The sequence below is a fragment of the Danio rerio genome, chromosome 9 (genome assembly GCF_049306965.1).
Source record: "Danio rerio strain Tuebingen ecotype United States chromosome 9, GRCz12tu, whole genome shotgun sequence".
Taxonomy (NCBI): Eukaryota; Metazoa; Chordata; class Actinopteri; order Cypriniformes; family Danionidae; genus Danio; species Danio rerio.
Window position 1 is genome coordinate 29,809,132 of NC_133184.1, and position 18,780 is coordinate 29,827,911.

Sequence of the window (18,780 nt, forward strand, 5' to 3'; positions counted from 1 at the left end):
GATGACATAATTTTCAGTATTGGGTGAACTAGTGTACTTGTGTAGAGTGTGTGCAACTTTCAAAGTCTACTCGGCCAAGAATGAGCGTAAATGCACACGTTCAATGCCACAGAGTGGACTCCAATCTAAATAACCTCACAGTTGCACTGTTGTAGACACAACATGTGTGCACGATGCAAATTATGTCTCTTTTAGAGTTTGTGAACTGCAAAAGTATACTTTGGGCTTTATACACAGAAAAGTAAATAAGTTAAGAAGTTATTTATTCCTATATTGTGACACACACACATCTAATTGAAACAGACCTTAAATGAGAAAAAATGTAGGCCTAGGGCTATGCATAATTTCATAAAATGAGAACCAATTTAATCACTGGAAGATTGGTGTTTCTTCTAACAAAATGTTTATGTGTATATATATATATATATATATATATATATATATATATATATATATATATATATATATATATATATATATATATATATATATATATACACACACACACACAGGGTCAGGGATAGAACCCAGGTCTCTGGCAAGAGAGGTGAGTGACATAACCACTGAGCTACTGGAAGTTGATGAACTGAAACAACGAAAGGCAATTTGCTACATATACACACATGATACACTCCATATACATATACACACACACACACACACACACACACAATACATCCTATACATACACACTCCATACATATAACCACATGATACATTCTATACATATACAAATATTCTATTTATATACACATCCCAAAACTTATGTACACGATACATTCTATACACATCCGAAACACACGATACAATCTATAGATATGCACAGATGATACACCCTATACATATACACACATATACATACAACACTGAGCTACTACAAATTGATGAACCCAAACAACAGAAGGCAATTTGCTACATACACAGATGATGCACATACTCTCCATACATACGCACACATGATAAACTCTGTACATATAAACACTTGACACAATACACTCCATATATACACACACACACATGTGATGCATTCCTCACAATTCCTGGTTTATTCCAGGATAGAATCCAGATCTCTGGTGTGAGAGGTAAATGGTGCAACTACTGAGCTACCGGAAGCTGATAAACCTGTACAACAAAAGGCAACTTGCTACATATACACATGATACACTCCATACAAATACTCACATGATACATTCTATACATACACATCCCAAACTTATGCACACAATACATTATACACACACACACACACGAACATATACACACGATACACATGCACATGATACACCCTATAAATATACCCACAAATTACATTAGCTTACCTGTTGAAAGGCTGTCATCAAAATACTGAATCCATACATACATACATGGATACAACATACAAATTTTACACATATACACACACACACGTTACATTCCTTACAGGGTCTTGCATAGAACCTCTGGCATGAGAGGTAAATAACATAATAATTGCGCTACCGAAAGTTGATGAACCCAAGCAACGAAAGGCAATTTGCTAAATATACACACACGATACATCCTATACATACACAGTCCATACATATAACCAAATGGTACATTCTATACATATACAAATATTTTATACATATACACATCCCAAACTTATGCACACATGATACATTCTATATATACACACACACACACACACACACACACACGATACATTCTATAGATATGCACACGATACACCCTATACTTATACACACATATACATACAACACTGAGCTACTACAAATTGATGAACCCGAACAACGAAAGGCAACTTGCTACATAAACACACATACACATACACTTCTTACATATACACACATGATACACCCCAAATATATATACACTCCATACATACGCACACATTATACACAAATGATACGATAAACTCCATATATATACACATACTCACATAATACATTCTTTACATACACAAATATTCTATACACATACACAAAACACTCCATATGCACACATGACAAATTCTATAGATATGCACACATAAACATGCAAAAGATACACCCTATACATATACCCACAAATTACAATAGCTTATTACTAAGCTGTTACCAAAATAGTGAATCCATACATACACACAAGACACGTTCCTTCCAAGATCTGGGATAGAACCCAGGTCTCTGGTGTGAGAGATAAATGACTGAACCACTGAGCTAACGGAAGTTGATCAGGCCAAACAACGAAAGGCAATTTGTTACATATACACATCCCAAACTTATGCATATGGTACCTTACATACACACACACAGACACACACACACGATACATTATATATATATATATATATATATATATATATATATATATATATATATATATATATATATATATATATATATATATATATATATATATATATATATATATGTATGTAAATGTGTGTGTGTGTGTGTGTGTGTGTGTGTGTGGTGTGTGTGTGTGTGTGTGTGTGTGTGTGTGTGTGTGTGTGTGTGTGTGTGTGTGTGTGTATATATGCATGATACATTCTATAGATATGCATACACTCCATACTCATACACACAATACATTCTAAACACATACACACACATGATACATTCTGTACATACATACACACACACGATACATTCTATAGATATGCACACATGATACACCCTATACATACAAATTCACATACAAATATACAAATATGACCATTTGTAACGCCAGAGACCTGGGTTCTATTGCAGACCCTGTGAGGAAGTATCATGTATGTGTATTAGTATAAAATGTATATGTTTGGATTCATTATTTTTTGACAGCCTTTCAACAGCTTAGTAGTAAGCTAATGTAATTTGTGGGTATATGTATGCATACACTTCATATGCATGGAGTGTGTCATGTGTGTGTATGTAGCAAGTTGCCTGTCTTTTTTTGTGTTCACCAACTTCTGGTAGCTCAGTGGTTACGTCTCTCACGACAGAGACCTGGGTTCTATCCCAGACCTTGTAAGGAAAGTATCATATGTGTGTATATGTATAGAGTGTATTGCATATGTATGTGTATGTATAGAGTGTATTGCATATATATGTGTATAAAAAGTATCATGTGCGTATATGTATAGAATGTATCATGAGTCCATAAGTATAAAGTGTTTCATATATGTGTATCGTACATGAACATGTATAGTGTGTATGTATGGAGTGTCTCATGTGTGTTTATGTAGCAAGTTGCCTTTCGTTGTTTGGGTTCAACAACTTCCAGTGGCTCAGTGGATATGTCACTCACCTCCAGTGGTGTAAAGTAACTAATTACAAATACTCAAATTACTGTAACTGAGTAGTGTTTCTCAGGAATTTTATTTACTAAGTAGTTTTATAAATGTGTACTTTTACTCTCACTTGAGTATATTTTTAGTGCAGTACCTTTACTTTTACTCCACTATTTCCCTCTAACCTGCAGTCACTACTTTATTTTTTTCTTGTCTATGGGGATTACAAAAATCAGTCTTGTATTAGTGTGTATATGTATGGAGTGTATATGTAAAGTGTGTCAAGCTTCAACTTCCAGTAGCTCAGTGGGTAAGTGATTTACCTCTCACACCAGAGACCCGGGTTCTATCCCAGACGCTGACTGAAGTGTATTGTGTGGATTGTGTTGTGACAATATATGAAGAATGTATCGTGTGTGTATATATGCAGAGTGTATCATGTGTGTATATGTATTAAGTGTATCATGTGCATTCTGTCAACATCATCATATATACACACACACTCAACTAACTGTATATAAGTTATTAAGAATTTTATTTTGTATGTTTGCAAAAGTGTTATCTGGGAGTTTATGCACACATCAAGTTTACATTTATATGTGAGAGTTTGTGGGTGCATATGCATGGATCGAGTGCCGCGAGTTTAAATGTATGCGTGTGTGTGTGTAAATGTCGGTGTTTATGCGAGAATCGAGTTTATATGTATATGCAAGTGTGTAGTAGTGTGTTTGCATGCTGCGAGTTTATATGTATGTGTGTGTGTGTGTAAATGTGGGTGTTTATACGAGAATCACATAAACATCATACACATATACTCCTTACATATATACACACTCGATACATCCTATACATATACACTCCATGCATATACACATACTCAAGATACAAGATACATTCTATACATATACAATTATTCTAAGTATACCCTCGTATACTCGCTTGTTTAGCTGATTTGCTGATCCTGTAACTATTGACTTACATTGACATTCATTTATTTTATTTTCGGCTTAGTCCATTTATTAATCTGGGGTCGCCACAGCGGAATGAACCACCAACTTATCTAGCACATGTTTTATGCAGCAGATGCCCTTCCAGCTACAACCCATCTCTGGGAAACATCCAAACAACTCATTAATACTCATACACTACGGACAATTTAGCCAACCCAATTCACCTGTACCGCATGTCTTTGGACTGTGGGGGAAACCAGAGCACCCAAAGGAAACCCACGCAAATGCAGGGAGAAGATGCAAATTCCACACAGAAGCACCAACTGACCCAGCCGAGGCTTGAACCAGTGACCTTCACTTCCTTCTGTGCCACAGCATTGACATATTTGTTTTTCATTTCATGGAAGTTAATAGATACAGGTAACTGATATTAATGAGTCAAAGAAACATTGACTTTCGTATTTTTTAATTTTTTTATTTTGAGTACTTTCATTTAAAAATTAGGATGGGTGTTATAGTAGGCTACACCAGCCTTTTTAATTTTAGGATTACACCACTGACACTAACCATAATAAAACCATAGTAGACTATTTGTATTAAAATACAAATAAATATATAATATAAGAGTTTAAGAAAGAGTTTTGACATTTTTGACGTTACTGTAACTTCTTGACATGGTAGATTTCAGGTACACTTGCAGATTATGATCGAAGGAAACAATGTTGTGGCACAGATATATATATATATATATATATATATATATATATATATATATATATATATATATATATATATATATATATATATATATATATATATATATATATATATATATATATATATATATATATATATATATATATATATATGATGTTGTGGAGTCATTATTCTGTGATAATATCAGACTCTGTAGTAGGCTATCACATTTTTCTGGAAGTTAACTATTATATCCATGAACCATGAATTTATTTTGTAGCCCAAGATGCATCAAGGAATACCATGATACTTTTTGTGATGTTTTCATTTAAAAACGACATTTGTACATAAAAAACGGCAATCGGAACCATTTATCGCTGGATGTTGTTTCACCCGGTGAGCATTTCCGCTGACGGAACTGAATGTGACAGATTGTAAACAGTATCGGGTGAGTCATTTTCCCGTATTAATTAACCGTTTCTCGCGCTTTACATGTGCGCACGTATTATTTTAGCGATTATCTCATTATAACCAAAACATAAACCTGTTATAATCGCCTGGAGGTTAACGCGTTCAGATGACACAAATGTCATTGGCAGATGATGTAGCGGTGTGCTAACTAGCAGCATGAAGTCATCGGCTGAACTGATAAACTCAGCGACTTGTGAATTAAAGCACCAATTATTTTATAAGAAACACGCATGAATGTTAGACTTTGTTCAAACCTAGACATATAATTGAAATTCACGTGTATATTACCTGCTGCTTTCTTGTTTGATTTTAACTGCAAGTAATGTGCCATGGCAGTTCTCACAAGATATGAAATATGATTGTTCATGAATCTTGTCGGTTTAAGTATTTTCTAATGTTTATCATTTGTAAATAGCTTCTGGTGTAAACAGGCAGATGCATGTAAGAGCAGCATAGCTCGTAGTTTTACATATAGAGGTGAAGTTAGTTTATATTCACACATTCAATCTTTCTCCTTAATAACATAATTTCACAAAAAAATATTATTTGCAAATGATTATTTCTAAAAAATTAAATCATACTAGCAGACAATGATTATCAAAGTATAACATTGTTTTAGAGCATCTCAAAATGGCATGGGAAGAGGATCTCGGAGCAGAAATTGAAAATTGGTAATGGGAGGAAGCACATGAACAAGTTCATTCTAGTTCAGTGTGTATCAGACATGGTTTAATACAATCTAAGATTCTGCACAGACTCCACTTACCTAAATTAAAGCTCTCTTAAGATGTTCCCTGTCATAGACCCACTATGTGATAGATGCAATCAAACCCAGGCATCGCTTGGTCATATGTTTTGGAGTTGTTCTAAAATTGTTAATTATTGGATTTCAGTTTTTGAATTAACATCAGAAGTGGTGGGAAAACAAATATACCCTGGGCCTCTTTTAGCTATATTTGGTGTCAGTGATAATTCAGATTTATCTAATAATCAACGTACAGTGATTAGAATTATTACCCTTTTGGCACGTAGATTGATTTTACTAAATTGGAAACTTAAAGATCCTCCATGTTTCTCCACAATAATAAAAGATGTCATGTCCTGTCTAGAACTTGAGAAGCTAAGGCTTTCCCTAAAAATAAAACAGAATTTCCAAAGAATTTCCATGTAGTATGGAATCCATTTATTGAGTACTTTATAAAGAGAGCAGTGATTGAACCGTTATTAAAAACACTTCAAATATGTTTGCTTTAATTTTTATTTTTTTACTTTTTTTTTCTTCTTTTCTTTCTCTTCTTTCTGTTTTTTGCCCCTTCCCCCACATTTCTCTGTTTTTTTTTTTAGTTCTCTTATACATATAGTAACATGATGCTACAACTTTGGGTTTAAAAGGAAAAAAAGCACACACATGTAAAGGTTATCAGTTGTACTGATGTAAAACATACAATAAACACTACAATACAATACAAGAACATTGTTTGGAGTCAAGTAAATAGTGCTAATGTTGTTTTGTGATTTCAAATCGAATATTCAAAGTAAACAATAAAGGGAGCATGTCACAAGTTGTCACTGAATGAATGTCCAATTATAAAACCATCTTTACTTCAATGTTTGACGTATAGTTTTTGCTCATTCAAGCCACATGTACATCAAAATCAAGTTAATGAGCATATGCCTTTGTCTTATACTGCTGACAACTTTTGCAGACACCATTTTTTTTAGAGACGTACAGTTGTAAGCAGTCTACGTTACTGACAGAGTGTCCTGTCATAAAGTTCTATGATAATATGATTTACGTTAGTGGAGGGTGTAATGTGAATGTAAACCTAATTTATTATAGTGCTGCAGTAGTGGTAGCATTATTATATTGTATAACATAGTATTAAGAGGGCTCACTTTAGAATTATCACACATTAAATGCAGACCATAACTTTGCTTGGTCACTGTCTCAGTGTGGAGATTGATGCTAGCTGTGAAACAGCTAATAATAGAAGTGGATCTCCACAGCTCTGCCTGAAAAATTTGTCTACAGAGATGTGAACATTACAAGCCAGGTTTTTCAATGTAGTAAGTGGTCTGGTTCATAAGGCTGGCTGCTGCTCTAATTTTATCTTTGATCCTGTTTTAAAGGCAGAGTTCCCCTAAACATTATTAGTCATCATTCAGTCACCCTCATGTTGTTCTAAAAATGTAGTTTTCTTTTTTTCTGTTGTAAACAGATAATATTGTGAAAACTATTGGCCATTGGCCATGTTTTTGTTGACATTGGTTTCTTGATCAAAAATTGATTTGTTTTTGTTTGTATGAGCATGGAAAAAATTAATACAGTTTGAAAGACTAGAATGGTGCAAACTATGACAAAATATAGAGTAATTATGTGTCAAATTGTCTGCTTTTCATAATATGTATGTAGGTATATATGTGTGTGTGTTCTTAAGAAAGATCTATAAAGGCAAAAAATCAAATTGAATGAATTTACTGTATTTACTCCAAATAATATATGCAATAAATAATATATTATAATATATATAATATTATAATAATACTCTTAATATTATTGTATATTTGAAGTAATCTAAAAAAAAATAGAAGGTGCAAAATGGCAAGTGATTTAGAGCTAAATTAGTTAAATTTATTTAGGTCTATTAGTAGAAACTGCTTCTTTCAACTAACATAGTTGGACTTTATGCTAATGATGGCCTTTCAAAAATGGGGAAAAATAAGCCCTTAACATTTCACAAATAGTCATGCCTATAATTAAACCAGTATTAAAGACATTTTCATGCCCTTTTATGTTTTTAATAAATTGTAATTTTTTAAGACCATTCGTTCATTTCCAGAGATATAGGGAATTTGGTCTCAGAGTGGCTTCATTCAAAATACTGGTGCTTTCTTTTTTAAATATGTTTTTAAAATTTTTTGAAGACTATAGAGAGCTTTATTTTGTGCAAATTTCTTTGTTGGTAAAAATTCTGTTGGTAAAAATTTTATTCATCAGAATCAAAGATTTAAAAAAAAAATCCACATAGCCGACAGCTCTCTGCAACTCTCACATGGTTGCCCACTGAAGCTAAGCAGGGCTACGCATGGTCAGTATCTGAATGGGGGACGGCATGGGAAAGCTGGGTTGCTGCCGGAAGTGGTGTTAGTGAGACCAGCAAGGGTCACTCAACCTGTGGTCTATGTGAGTCCTAATGCACCAGTATATTGATGGGAACTCTATACTGCTCAGTGAGCGCCGTCTTTCAGATGAGACTGAGGTCCTGACTCTCTGTGGTTCTTAAAAATCCCAGGATTTGCCCACTGGCCTCTGTCCATCATGGCCTTCTAACCATCCCCATATTGCTTCATCACTTTGTCTCCTCTTCACCAATCAGCTGGTGTGTGGTGTATGGTCTGGCACAATACGACTGCCATCTCGTCTTCCAGATGGATGCTGCACACTGGTGTTTGATGAGGAGATTCCCCCCCAAAATGTGTAAAGTGACTTTAGTGTACAGAAAGGTGCAATATAAATGTAGGGAATTATTATTATTATTATTATTATTATTATTATTATTATTATTATTATTATTATTAATATTAATTATTCTACTACTACATAGAGCTTTCTGTTGGACTCCCTTTATTTTTCTTTCATTGTTTCTGTTGTTGTTGTTGTTTTTTTTATCCTGAGTCTGGTGTGTCTCTGTTCTGAGATGATGTAATGGTCTTTTAATAATTGATGATTTAAAGAAAGTGAAAGACCTTGAGTCGGAGTGCAGAGGAATCAATGCTAGTGTTGGAGGAGGAAGTAGACATGAGTAAGATGAGAGTCTGCATGATCATGTGAAGATGGGCTCATGGTTAGAGAAACGGGGAACTCCACCCTGTGCTGGAAACGTTCAGTGATGATGTCGGTTTTGTGTGCCTGAAGCTTTGGAACATGAGGTAGGCTGCTCAACGGATTCTGTGGTATTCATGTAGTAGTGTGAAACTGACAATGACTTGTTATGATGGTGCCGTGAGTGTAAATACAGGTCAAGGTAAGTGGAGTTCATCTGCTGTAGCTCTGTTCCAAAACTAAGCTTGCTGCCTGTAATATTTGGCATTGTTTCTTGTTTAAAGGCCATAACAAAAGGAAGCAACATTAGAGCCGTGCATGCAGAATAGGTTCTTGTGTTTTAAAACATGAATGGAATCATGGAAAGGAAGTGTTTATGTGGAAGATGTTGAAAAATCCCACCGTGGCTGAGTTGATACAATATATATATAATAAGGAACAAACTTTGAAAACATTAAAAATTATTTTCATTGCAGGTGTAATAGTATTTGTGAGTGTGTGTGTTATGACGTATTCTACATCTGTCATGTTGTCATTGTCATGTGATTTATTATCATCAAGTAGACATGTTTGATTTGCAGAAAGGGTGTTAGAGTATTTGTTAGATTAGTTGAATGCTAATGTTTAACTTTTGGAAAAATTCAAAACAAGTCTGAGATCGCACTGGGCATGGGCCAGTACATGTTTCTGATGGTATGATAACCTTGGATAAATATATCACAGTTTCACGATATTACGGTGGTGTGTTTAATGCTGTAAAATAATTTCTTTTTAAATCTCTTTGTAAAAAACAACTTTTCCCCCCATTTAATACAATATATTACATTTTAGGAAACATTAATAATATTTTGGAACACTAAACATGTCAGGCTACATAATTAAATAGGTATTAAATTAAATAGGTTTTGAAGGTATATTGCGGTTTCGTAAAGTCAAGGTTTTAAAACCGCCATCATTTTCTGCTATAGCGTTCCTAAGGTATATTTAGGATTTTTTTAGGACAACTGTATCTCCATCATAAAAGATATGAAAAGATGTCGTTTACGTTGTAAAGGAATTTGTGTTTTTAAAACAAATGAAAACAGCAGAAGTCAATGATTCATTTTTATTATTTAGAAAGATTTGTCTACTGTTCCAAAATAAATATTTTAAATGTTTCTTAAAATAAAATATATTGTATTCAAAAGGGAAACAAGTTGTAGTTTTTTACCCAGACATTTAAAAAGAGCAGTAATCACAATACCCTAAAATCGTGATATTGTTTTCCAAGGTTATCACACTGTCAGAATATTATACCGGCCCATGCTTAATGAAGTGATTTAAACATATGGTGTAAATAGAAACGTGTCTTCCTCGTCTATTTGGCATCCAGTTTTGGCTGAGTAGAATTTTAGTGGAGAGGCAGAAATAGAAGAGAATATATTTTTGTGTTCCACAGATTAACAAAATAGATTTACGTTGACTTGAGGGTGATTAATTGATGACAGGAGCCAACTCTTTGTTTGTTATGTGAATATCCTGTGCCTCCAAAAAACAGCTCTTCAAAAGCTATTCTTGTTTGAAACCCATAGCCCTTGAACCTTGAAACATTGCTTGTACAATGTTATAATAAAATAGCTTACTCTTTCAGTTTCACGTTGTGTTCCATGCATATCACAGACATCTGAAACAAGAGCATTATCTGTGCATGGAGTTATTGCTATGTTTTCTGACCGTTATTTGCTTTTCTCTCTTGTTTGTCTAAATCCAGGATGTCAGACCCTAGGGAAGGACGTCCTGATGCCATGTTGCATCTATCGCTTGGTGATTTACTGCCTTACAGGCTGCAGGGATTTAATTGAAGTGCTCGTCTGGATAAGACAACACCTGTTCTAGACAGCTCTGAGTTTGCCCTCACCTTACCTACTGCTTATACTGATAGCTGGCACAGCGGTCACTTCTCATTAGGTTCTTGATTAACAACGTTGGCTCATAAAGTGACAGTTCTGGAAGGGGTTCAGGCGTTTGTGGACCATCTGTTTTGCCACACTTCCATTCGGGTCCAGACAGCAGATGTTCCGTCTGCGGTGCCTTGAGGCTTCTCGATCCTGCCCTCACGCACACGAGGATTCGGTCCATTTTCTCCACCCCTCGGCTTCCTCTGTGACGCCAAAACTGTGAAGGTGATGGAGGGTCTGGAGGTCGAGGATATTAGTCCAGCCCTCGAGGCCACCGAGGACTACCTGCACTGCCTCGATGACAATCACGGAGATGCCCAGGTACACCCACCCAAACTTAAAGAGGCATCCACCTTGGACAAGCTGAACTCCAGTGGGGTGTGGGGGCTTCTGACAGGAAAACAGTCTGAGCTATCACCTGGTAATATGGCCTGGGCAGAGCAGACTCCCTTCAGTGTGCTGGGCCTTCGAAATGGGAAAAGAAACCGAGCTCGATCCACCAATGATTTGGCGGCACATGCCAAAGAGACAAACTCCACCACCAACACATCCAGCGGGGGCTTCAAACGTGGCCACAATCGCTCCCGTTCAGATGTCAACAACCGCACCTACACCGATAATGGCATGCCAGCCATTGATAAAAATATGTTCAAGAACATGGCGCTAAACGACCACAGGGATGGTAAGAAGTAAACTCCATTTTGTATTTTGCTTGTTCAATGTGTTCATACCTTAAATTATTTTGTACCATCTTCAAGTGATTCTTTTTTTCCTGTTGAACTTAAAAGAAGATATATTGAAGAAACAGAATCCATTGATTTTCATATTAATAAATATGGAAAATAAATACTTTGGAGGTCACTATCTAAGTTTCTACACTTATATTCAACAGAAGAAAGAAACTCAGACAGGTTTGGAACATGTGTAAGCTGAATAAATTATGACCGTTTTAATTTTAGGGATCTTTGTAGGGGCTTTTATTAACTTTTTTATTTTTGTATTGTGTTATAAGCTTGCACAATTTACATATAAATGCAAAAAGAGATTTGTACTATAATTGTCACAAACTGCACCATGTACTGTGAGTTGTGTTATAATCAGGACGGGTTTGAGAACATAGTTTTTATCATTTTTTGCAATATATCTCAGATGGCGCCAATTTAATCTCATATTGCTAGCTTTCTTTAGCAACAAGTCTCGGAAGGGATTTTCCTGCTGAGAGAATTATGAGGTGGACATCTCCATCAAATTTTGTACCACCTTTGCCTTTTGACTGATATCAGGCAGGCAATCAAAGCTCCCAACAGAGCCCAAGTAATGCTCAAGCACCGGTCATGTATTTTATTACATTCAATGTTAGCCTTTTTAAATAAGATAATGTTTTGTGTGATAAGATTAAAGAACCATGCAGAATGTGTTTCTTGGACCTCAACCTCATTTTGACTGTGAGGTGGTAAACCATGCATCTCGTTATGTTTAAAAATGAGATAAATAGGTAAAGAGGAGGCTGTTTTTGTGGATGCTCAAACACATTTGACCCCATGAGTGTCTACTCCCAAAAAAGCAAATCTCTGCAAGTAGTTAAAGTGGGCAAGCTAGATTCAGACCCCCTTTGCACCTGTTTTTAGAGTTGTTCTCTAATGTGATCGGCTCAACAAAAATACTTAATAAAGCGATTAAGCAGGGCCAATGAGTACAAAAGTGCCCATTTACTTCTTTAGTATACTTATGGGAAGTGTTTTTCTCATAAGGATTAAAAAAGAATTGTTTGTTAAACAGTTCATAAGCCATGGACAAAATTATCCCCTCCAAGATTAATCACAACATTGCAACCTTTATGTGAAGCAAAAAAGTATGTGATCATTGCACAGAAAGACAAAGATACAGTATATTTTTAAAACAAGGAGAAACTAATATTGCAATACCCTTTTGCAAAAGCGCAATCTGCTTAGGTTTGACTTTTTATTTTAGTGTGTTTCTTGTTAAAATGACTTGTAAATGTGTAAGTCATCTTGCCCCAAAAATGATGTCAATTAATTACAAAAATAAGCAGTAAAATAATTATCACAGGAAGAGTAACCAATCTGAACTGCACAGTACCAAATGAAAAAAAAGAAAGAAATACATTTGCACAATATACGTTTTCAGTTTAAGGTACAGGGCTTTGGAACAACCTGCCAGTTGAACCAAAAAGTTTTCTTTTATTTGTTTTTATTGGTATATTGTGTTTGTAATGTATGTTTTTGTGTATATATAATATAAAGGTAGTTGTACTGTTTTAGTGTATAAAAAAGGGATTAAGGCTACAAATTAGAAGGCCTAAAATGAAGGCTTTATGTGGTGCATTGGCTGATTTAAATTGTAGCAATTTGGGGCTGCACGATTCTGGCAATAATTATTTTGCTTAAAATAAAGATCATGATTTTCTCACAATTCTGTAGATGTAAAACAAAGGTTAATATGAGTAGACTATTATTATTGTTGTTAATCAAACATATGGGAAAACAACAATAAATATTATGTGTAGGTCTCCTGTTGGTTAAAATGCTAAATTTTATGTTTTTAAAGACTTTAAATTGATCAAATTTGTTAACGCACAGTAAAAATCATCAGAATACAACCATTTATATTTTGAAGTTGAATTAAAGCTTTCAACCTGTCTTTGACAACATTATTAGGCCATTTTTTACTGGTAAAGTAATGACATTTGTCATTATCAGATTTCCTCTTGCATTATATTTAACATTATATAGGATAGAGTAGGTGTCCTCTTTGCTGAGAAACATATATAAAACAATATGAAGACTTGTGCGACCGCCTTTTTGATTCTGTTCTGACTGTAATAAATATTATTTTTAAAAAATGGCTGAATCGTGGAAATGCTCGATTAAGATCATGTGTGGGGGTCGAAACGAGCTCTTTGATTAATCGTGCAGCTCTAGTAGCAATGTTATACTGCATTGTCCCAAATAAACAGAAATGTTAATAATTGTATTTTTAATTCTGGAAGGCTGTTGGACTTAAAACTGTCACAATAATCATTATATCGACTTATCGCACAATACGTGGACATGTCCTCAATCATTTTTGGTGATCTAATATATATGGCACCCATACATGAAAAACAATTCTAGCCACATTTCAGCTGACTGCGCAGACTCTATCTCTATTGGAGGTGTCAGTATGAGTAAAAAAACACTATAGTATGTACTATAAATTACTATAGTATATTTTCATGTGGGTGCCCGACGACTGAAATTAGATCTGTAACTTTTTAAAAAATTTTTTTTTAGCTCTTTTCACCTTATACATTTTTGTCAGCATTTATTATTATTTATTTCTTTAGGATATGTTTTCGCAATTTGATTCCAATGCCTAATTATTAAATAGTTAAAATGACGAATTAAATAATATATTCTTTGGAATAAAACATCATGTGTTCTTTGTAAGAGTGTACTTGCATCATGATGCTAATTTAATGTCAAAATGGTCTTAAAATGACAATAATATTGTTCATCGCAATTTTGGTGCTACATATAGTACCACAAAACATAGATATCGTGACAGGCCTAGTTGGACTCTAAATGCTGCTGCGTTAAACTGTATTTTGAATTCACTGTCCCTGTCATTTATTATGACTGGTTTGGATAAAATTTCAATCTCAGTCAAGAAAAACAAGAAAAAACATTTATCAACTGGCAGTTTATTGTGTCTTGTTAAGTCATAGTATTATTATTATTCCCCCTGGTATCCAGAAACTAAATTACTTTTCTTTAATGACACAGTTCTTCATTACTTTTTCCACCTAATCAAAGTCTTATTATAAGATGTTGTAGCTTTTATCTTCACGCACCTGTGATTTGTTGTGTCAAACGTCTGTGTCAACACCGCTCACCTGCGCTCTTTGCAGGAATGGCCTCCTTTTATGTGGAGGGGTTCAACGAGTGTTTGCTTATAGTTATGGTTTGGCCTGTTTGTTTGCTTTTGTGTTTTCGTCTAAAGGTGTTTCTATTTCTAAGAACAAGAACAGCACAGTCCCAGTAACCTGTTCGGATTAACACGTTACTATGATTTAATACACGTTCACCAATACAGACTGTCCACTTTGTTTTAAAGCTTTTTAGATCCCGAGTAGTCTGGTTTAATTCTGTATTAACTCATTTCGAAAAAGGCTGATTTATTTCTACACCCAGTAAATCAGTGCTAGGTTTCACAAAATAGCAGGTGATGGCAATCCTCTTGGCTGTCCTTGTTTCCGTTTTAAAACTTAATGGGGCAAATTGTTAATTACAGCCAAATGCGCCAATGGGAGCAATTGAAAATAAGAGCAAGTTCTACGCTCGAATGCCCACCTTTTCTTGACTGACTGAGATTGAATCCTAAGTGACATTAAGATATTGGCAACCCATCCAGTTTGTAATTCTGATAGATCTACTGATTAAGACTGGGAAGCCCTACACCCCTCACTGCACAGGTCTCAGTGTTTGCGTTATGCTTGACTTGGCTCTGTAGTTCATTACGTATGTCAATTACAATATAGTTGACTTTTTAGTTTTTTTTGTTTTAACTATATTAGACTGGCCTTACATTTTAAATGTTGTTTCTTTAATCAGTTAATATGTTAGCAATGTTTTAGCGTTATATTTTTTAGTTTGTTCTCTGAGTCAGACAGTACAGCAAAACTTGCTGATCTTTAATTAAAGTGTAAAGTGGGTGGTGATTATGCGCAACATCTCAGCTGTTTATCATGACCTCATATTATGTAGAGACTCTTCTGTGAGCCCTGCTTTTTGTTTCGTTTGAGCACATCTGAATTGAGTCATGTCTACTCATTTGCATGTTTATTGGACATCAAGCAGTACAATTTTATTGTTTGTAGAATATAGTTATACAGGGTTTAAATTGGATTTGTGCTTTAATCGCAGTCTGAATCAAATTGCAGTGTTTCTGGATAAATGATTAAAGAGACAGTCAAGGTCGCTTGTTCTCTTTTACATCAAACTTAACCAAATTAAATGCTATTCATCACTATTTATGAAGGTTTAGCATATTATTATTATTATTTATTTACTTAATTACTTTTTGTTTGAATTAGGATGGTTTTATAGACAGAAATTTACATGTAGGCATTTATCCTAGGCAAAAAATGAAATTATTATTATTGCAATTTACAATAACTGATTTTTTTTATGTCTTAATATATTGTGTTTTTCAAAGCTAAATGTTAAGCAGCAATAACTTCATTCTCTGGTGGCATGGTGGCTCAGTAGTTAGCATTGTCACCTCACAGCAAGAAAGTCACTGGTTCAAGTCCAGGCTGGGCCAGGTTTCATTTCTGGGTGGAGTTTGCATGTTCTCTTTGTGTTGGTGTGGGTTTCCTCTGGGTGGTGCAATTTCCCTCACAGTCCAAAGACATGCGCTATAGGTGAGTTGGATGAACTTATTGGGGTATATGCACAGCTTGTGTATTTAGCCAATAAATAACTTCCGCTGAAAGCTTTGTGTGACTATTTTCAGTTTAACAAGGTTTCTTTTACAGCATCGACGTTGTAATGCAATTACAATACATTCAGTTAAATAGACTTAAGCATTCATTTAGTTGTTCAAGTGTAAAACGAGATGAAAGACGCTAGATGTAACCGTTAGCGCCATCAGGATCAGGAGGCGAGCGCAGAAACTCTAATGAAAATACTGAGGTACATTTTAATGCAGTGCTTTTTGTGTGGTCTGAGACCCACTTTAAATTGTATAGTTATCAGGCAGAGAAGATCACTGTTTTTTTTAAACAAATCAGACCTTAAACGTGGCAATTTTATAATTGAAAGGCAGTTCAGCGGAAGTGCTGAGGCTGGCTGGCTGATATAAAAAGTCTGTGTGCATATACTCCATTGGCTGTAGTGAATGAGTGTGTATTGGTGTTTCCCAGTAATGGGTTGCGGCTAGAAGGGCCTCTGCTGTGTAAAACATATAATGGAGTAGTTGGCGTTTCATTCTGCTGTGGCAACTTCTGAAAAAGAGACTAAGCTGAAGAAAAACAAACGAATGAATGAGTTTGATTCACACACGATCCCTTAAAAATAATTAAAATATGTAGATTATTTGACAAAAAATTGCAGTAACATTGGAAACAGTTTTGCTTTTTTTTGTAACTTTTCAATATACTTTTATGTAATTGATCAATATTAATCATGCATAATACATATATTATTTTAAATTGTATTCTAAATTATGTTTCTTTATAAATTAATTATACAATAATAAATATTTTCTGTAAATACTAAAATAAGATTAAAAACATTAAGCACTGACTCAAACCTTTTGAGAATTTCATACTATTTGTAAAATTTGCATGCTGCTATGTTACATAAATATGTCAGATTTGACTTTACTAGTTTAGCCATTTGGAATTGACCCAGACCTTTCTATATTTGTCTGCTTTTTTAAAATTTCTTCTCAAATTTTCTCTTATCATCAATGACTGTATCCTTCATGCCCATCTATGAGTGGTATCATTATTTGCACTGGTTTCATGTGCCATCATGCCTGTCTGTCTCAAATGCGTCTGTTAGCCTCTTGCAGATGGGAAGGTCTTGGAAAGGTTGAGGCTCTGCAGGCTGACTGGCCTTGCACCAGCTCACTAATTGGGTCATGTCAGCACGCCTCACATCCTCTCTGCCGTGAAATTAGTAATGACTCTTTCCATTGCTGCAAGCTATGCACCTTTGAAGACCTCTGAGTGCAAGGAGCCCCCAAACATCCACAACCTTCAATCTAGAGGACTGAGGCATGTTTAGTTGTCGCAGGTTTTGCTGAACTCAACCCACAGGGCTGACAGTTTATCAGCACTTTAGGGCAGGGACTGTCTGTTATAAGTTACAGATGTTATGGAAGGTGCAGGTTTGACTGGTACTTTTGAGATAAGACTTTATGAAAACAATAGAGGAGCATTGGCTTTTATTTTACCCTTTTTTGGCCTCTGTGTGTTTCTGTGGGTCTGTCCAGGCACAGATGCCCGGGGCACCCAGCAGGTTCCCGAGGGTTGAGAGGAAAACTGGCAGTTTCCAGCCAAGGAAATGTAAGGACAAGGGGTGTTGTGGACCAAGAGAGGAAAGGAGATAAAGGAGGGAGTATGTGAAAGAAATGGACAGAGAAAGGAAGGGCTGAAAAGGAGTGCCAAAGATTAGGGGTCACTCTTAGCCGTTTTGTTTGCACAGCAGCCTGACACACAATAATGGGTCTTCCTGTTTTGTGGTGGCTGCTGGATACACTGCTATCAAACAGCACAATAGCATCCATCATGGATGATGTGAACATCTCACATGCAGGGTTCCAGACAAACGGGAGGGGGGCTCTGGTGCCAGCCAGTTGCACAGAAGGACAAACTAGTTAGGGTGGGATAGTCACTCTCTTTTAAGACAGGATAAGTTTACCATAGGCGTCACGGTGGCGCAGTGGGTAGCACGATTGACTTACAGCAAGAAGGTTGCTGGGTCAGTTGGCATTTCTGTGTGGAGTTTGCACATTGTCCCCCTGTTCGCGTGGGTTTCCTCCGTGTGATCCGGTCTTCCTCACAGTCCAAAGACATGTGGTTTAGGTTAACTGATTAAGCTAAATTGTCCATAGTGTATCCATGTGAATGAGAGTGTATGAATGTTTCCCTGTAATGGGTTG

General features: G+C 35.4%; 1 protein-coding gene across 2 annotated transcripts in view; it reads left to right on the forward strand.

Moving 5' to 3' along the window:
- Window positions 1-5,276: 5,276 nt before the first annotated feature.
- plekhm3 (pleckstrin homology domain containing, family M, member 3) overlaps window positions 5,277-18,780 on the forward strand; it is a 62,189-nt gene continuing 48,685 nt past the window's right edge. For both annotated transcript variants that reach the window (XM_021474190.3, XM_073912775.1), the window contains exons 1-2: window positions 5,277-5,326; window positions 10,923-11,791. In XM_021474190.3, coding sequence (XP_021329865.1) covers window positions 11,338-11,791 — 454 coding nt within the window. In that variant the 5' untranslated portion in view covers window positions 5,277-5,326; window positions 10,923-11,337. The remainder of the gene's footprint in view (window positions 5,327-10,922; window positions 11,792-18,780) is intronic.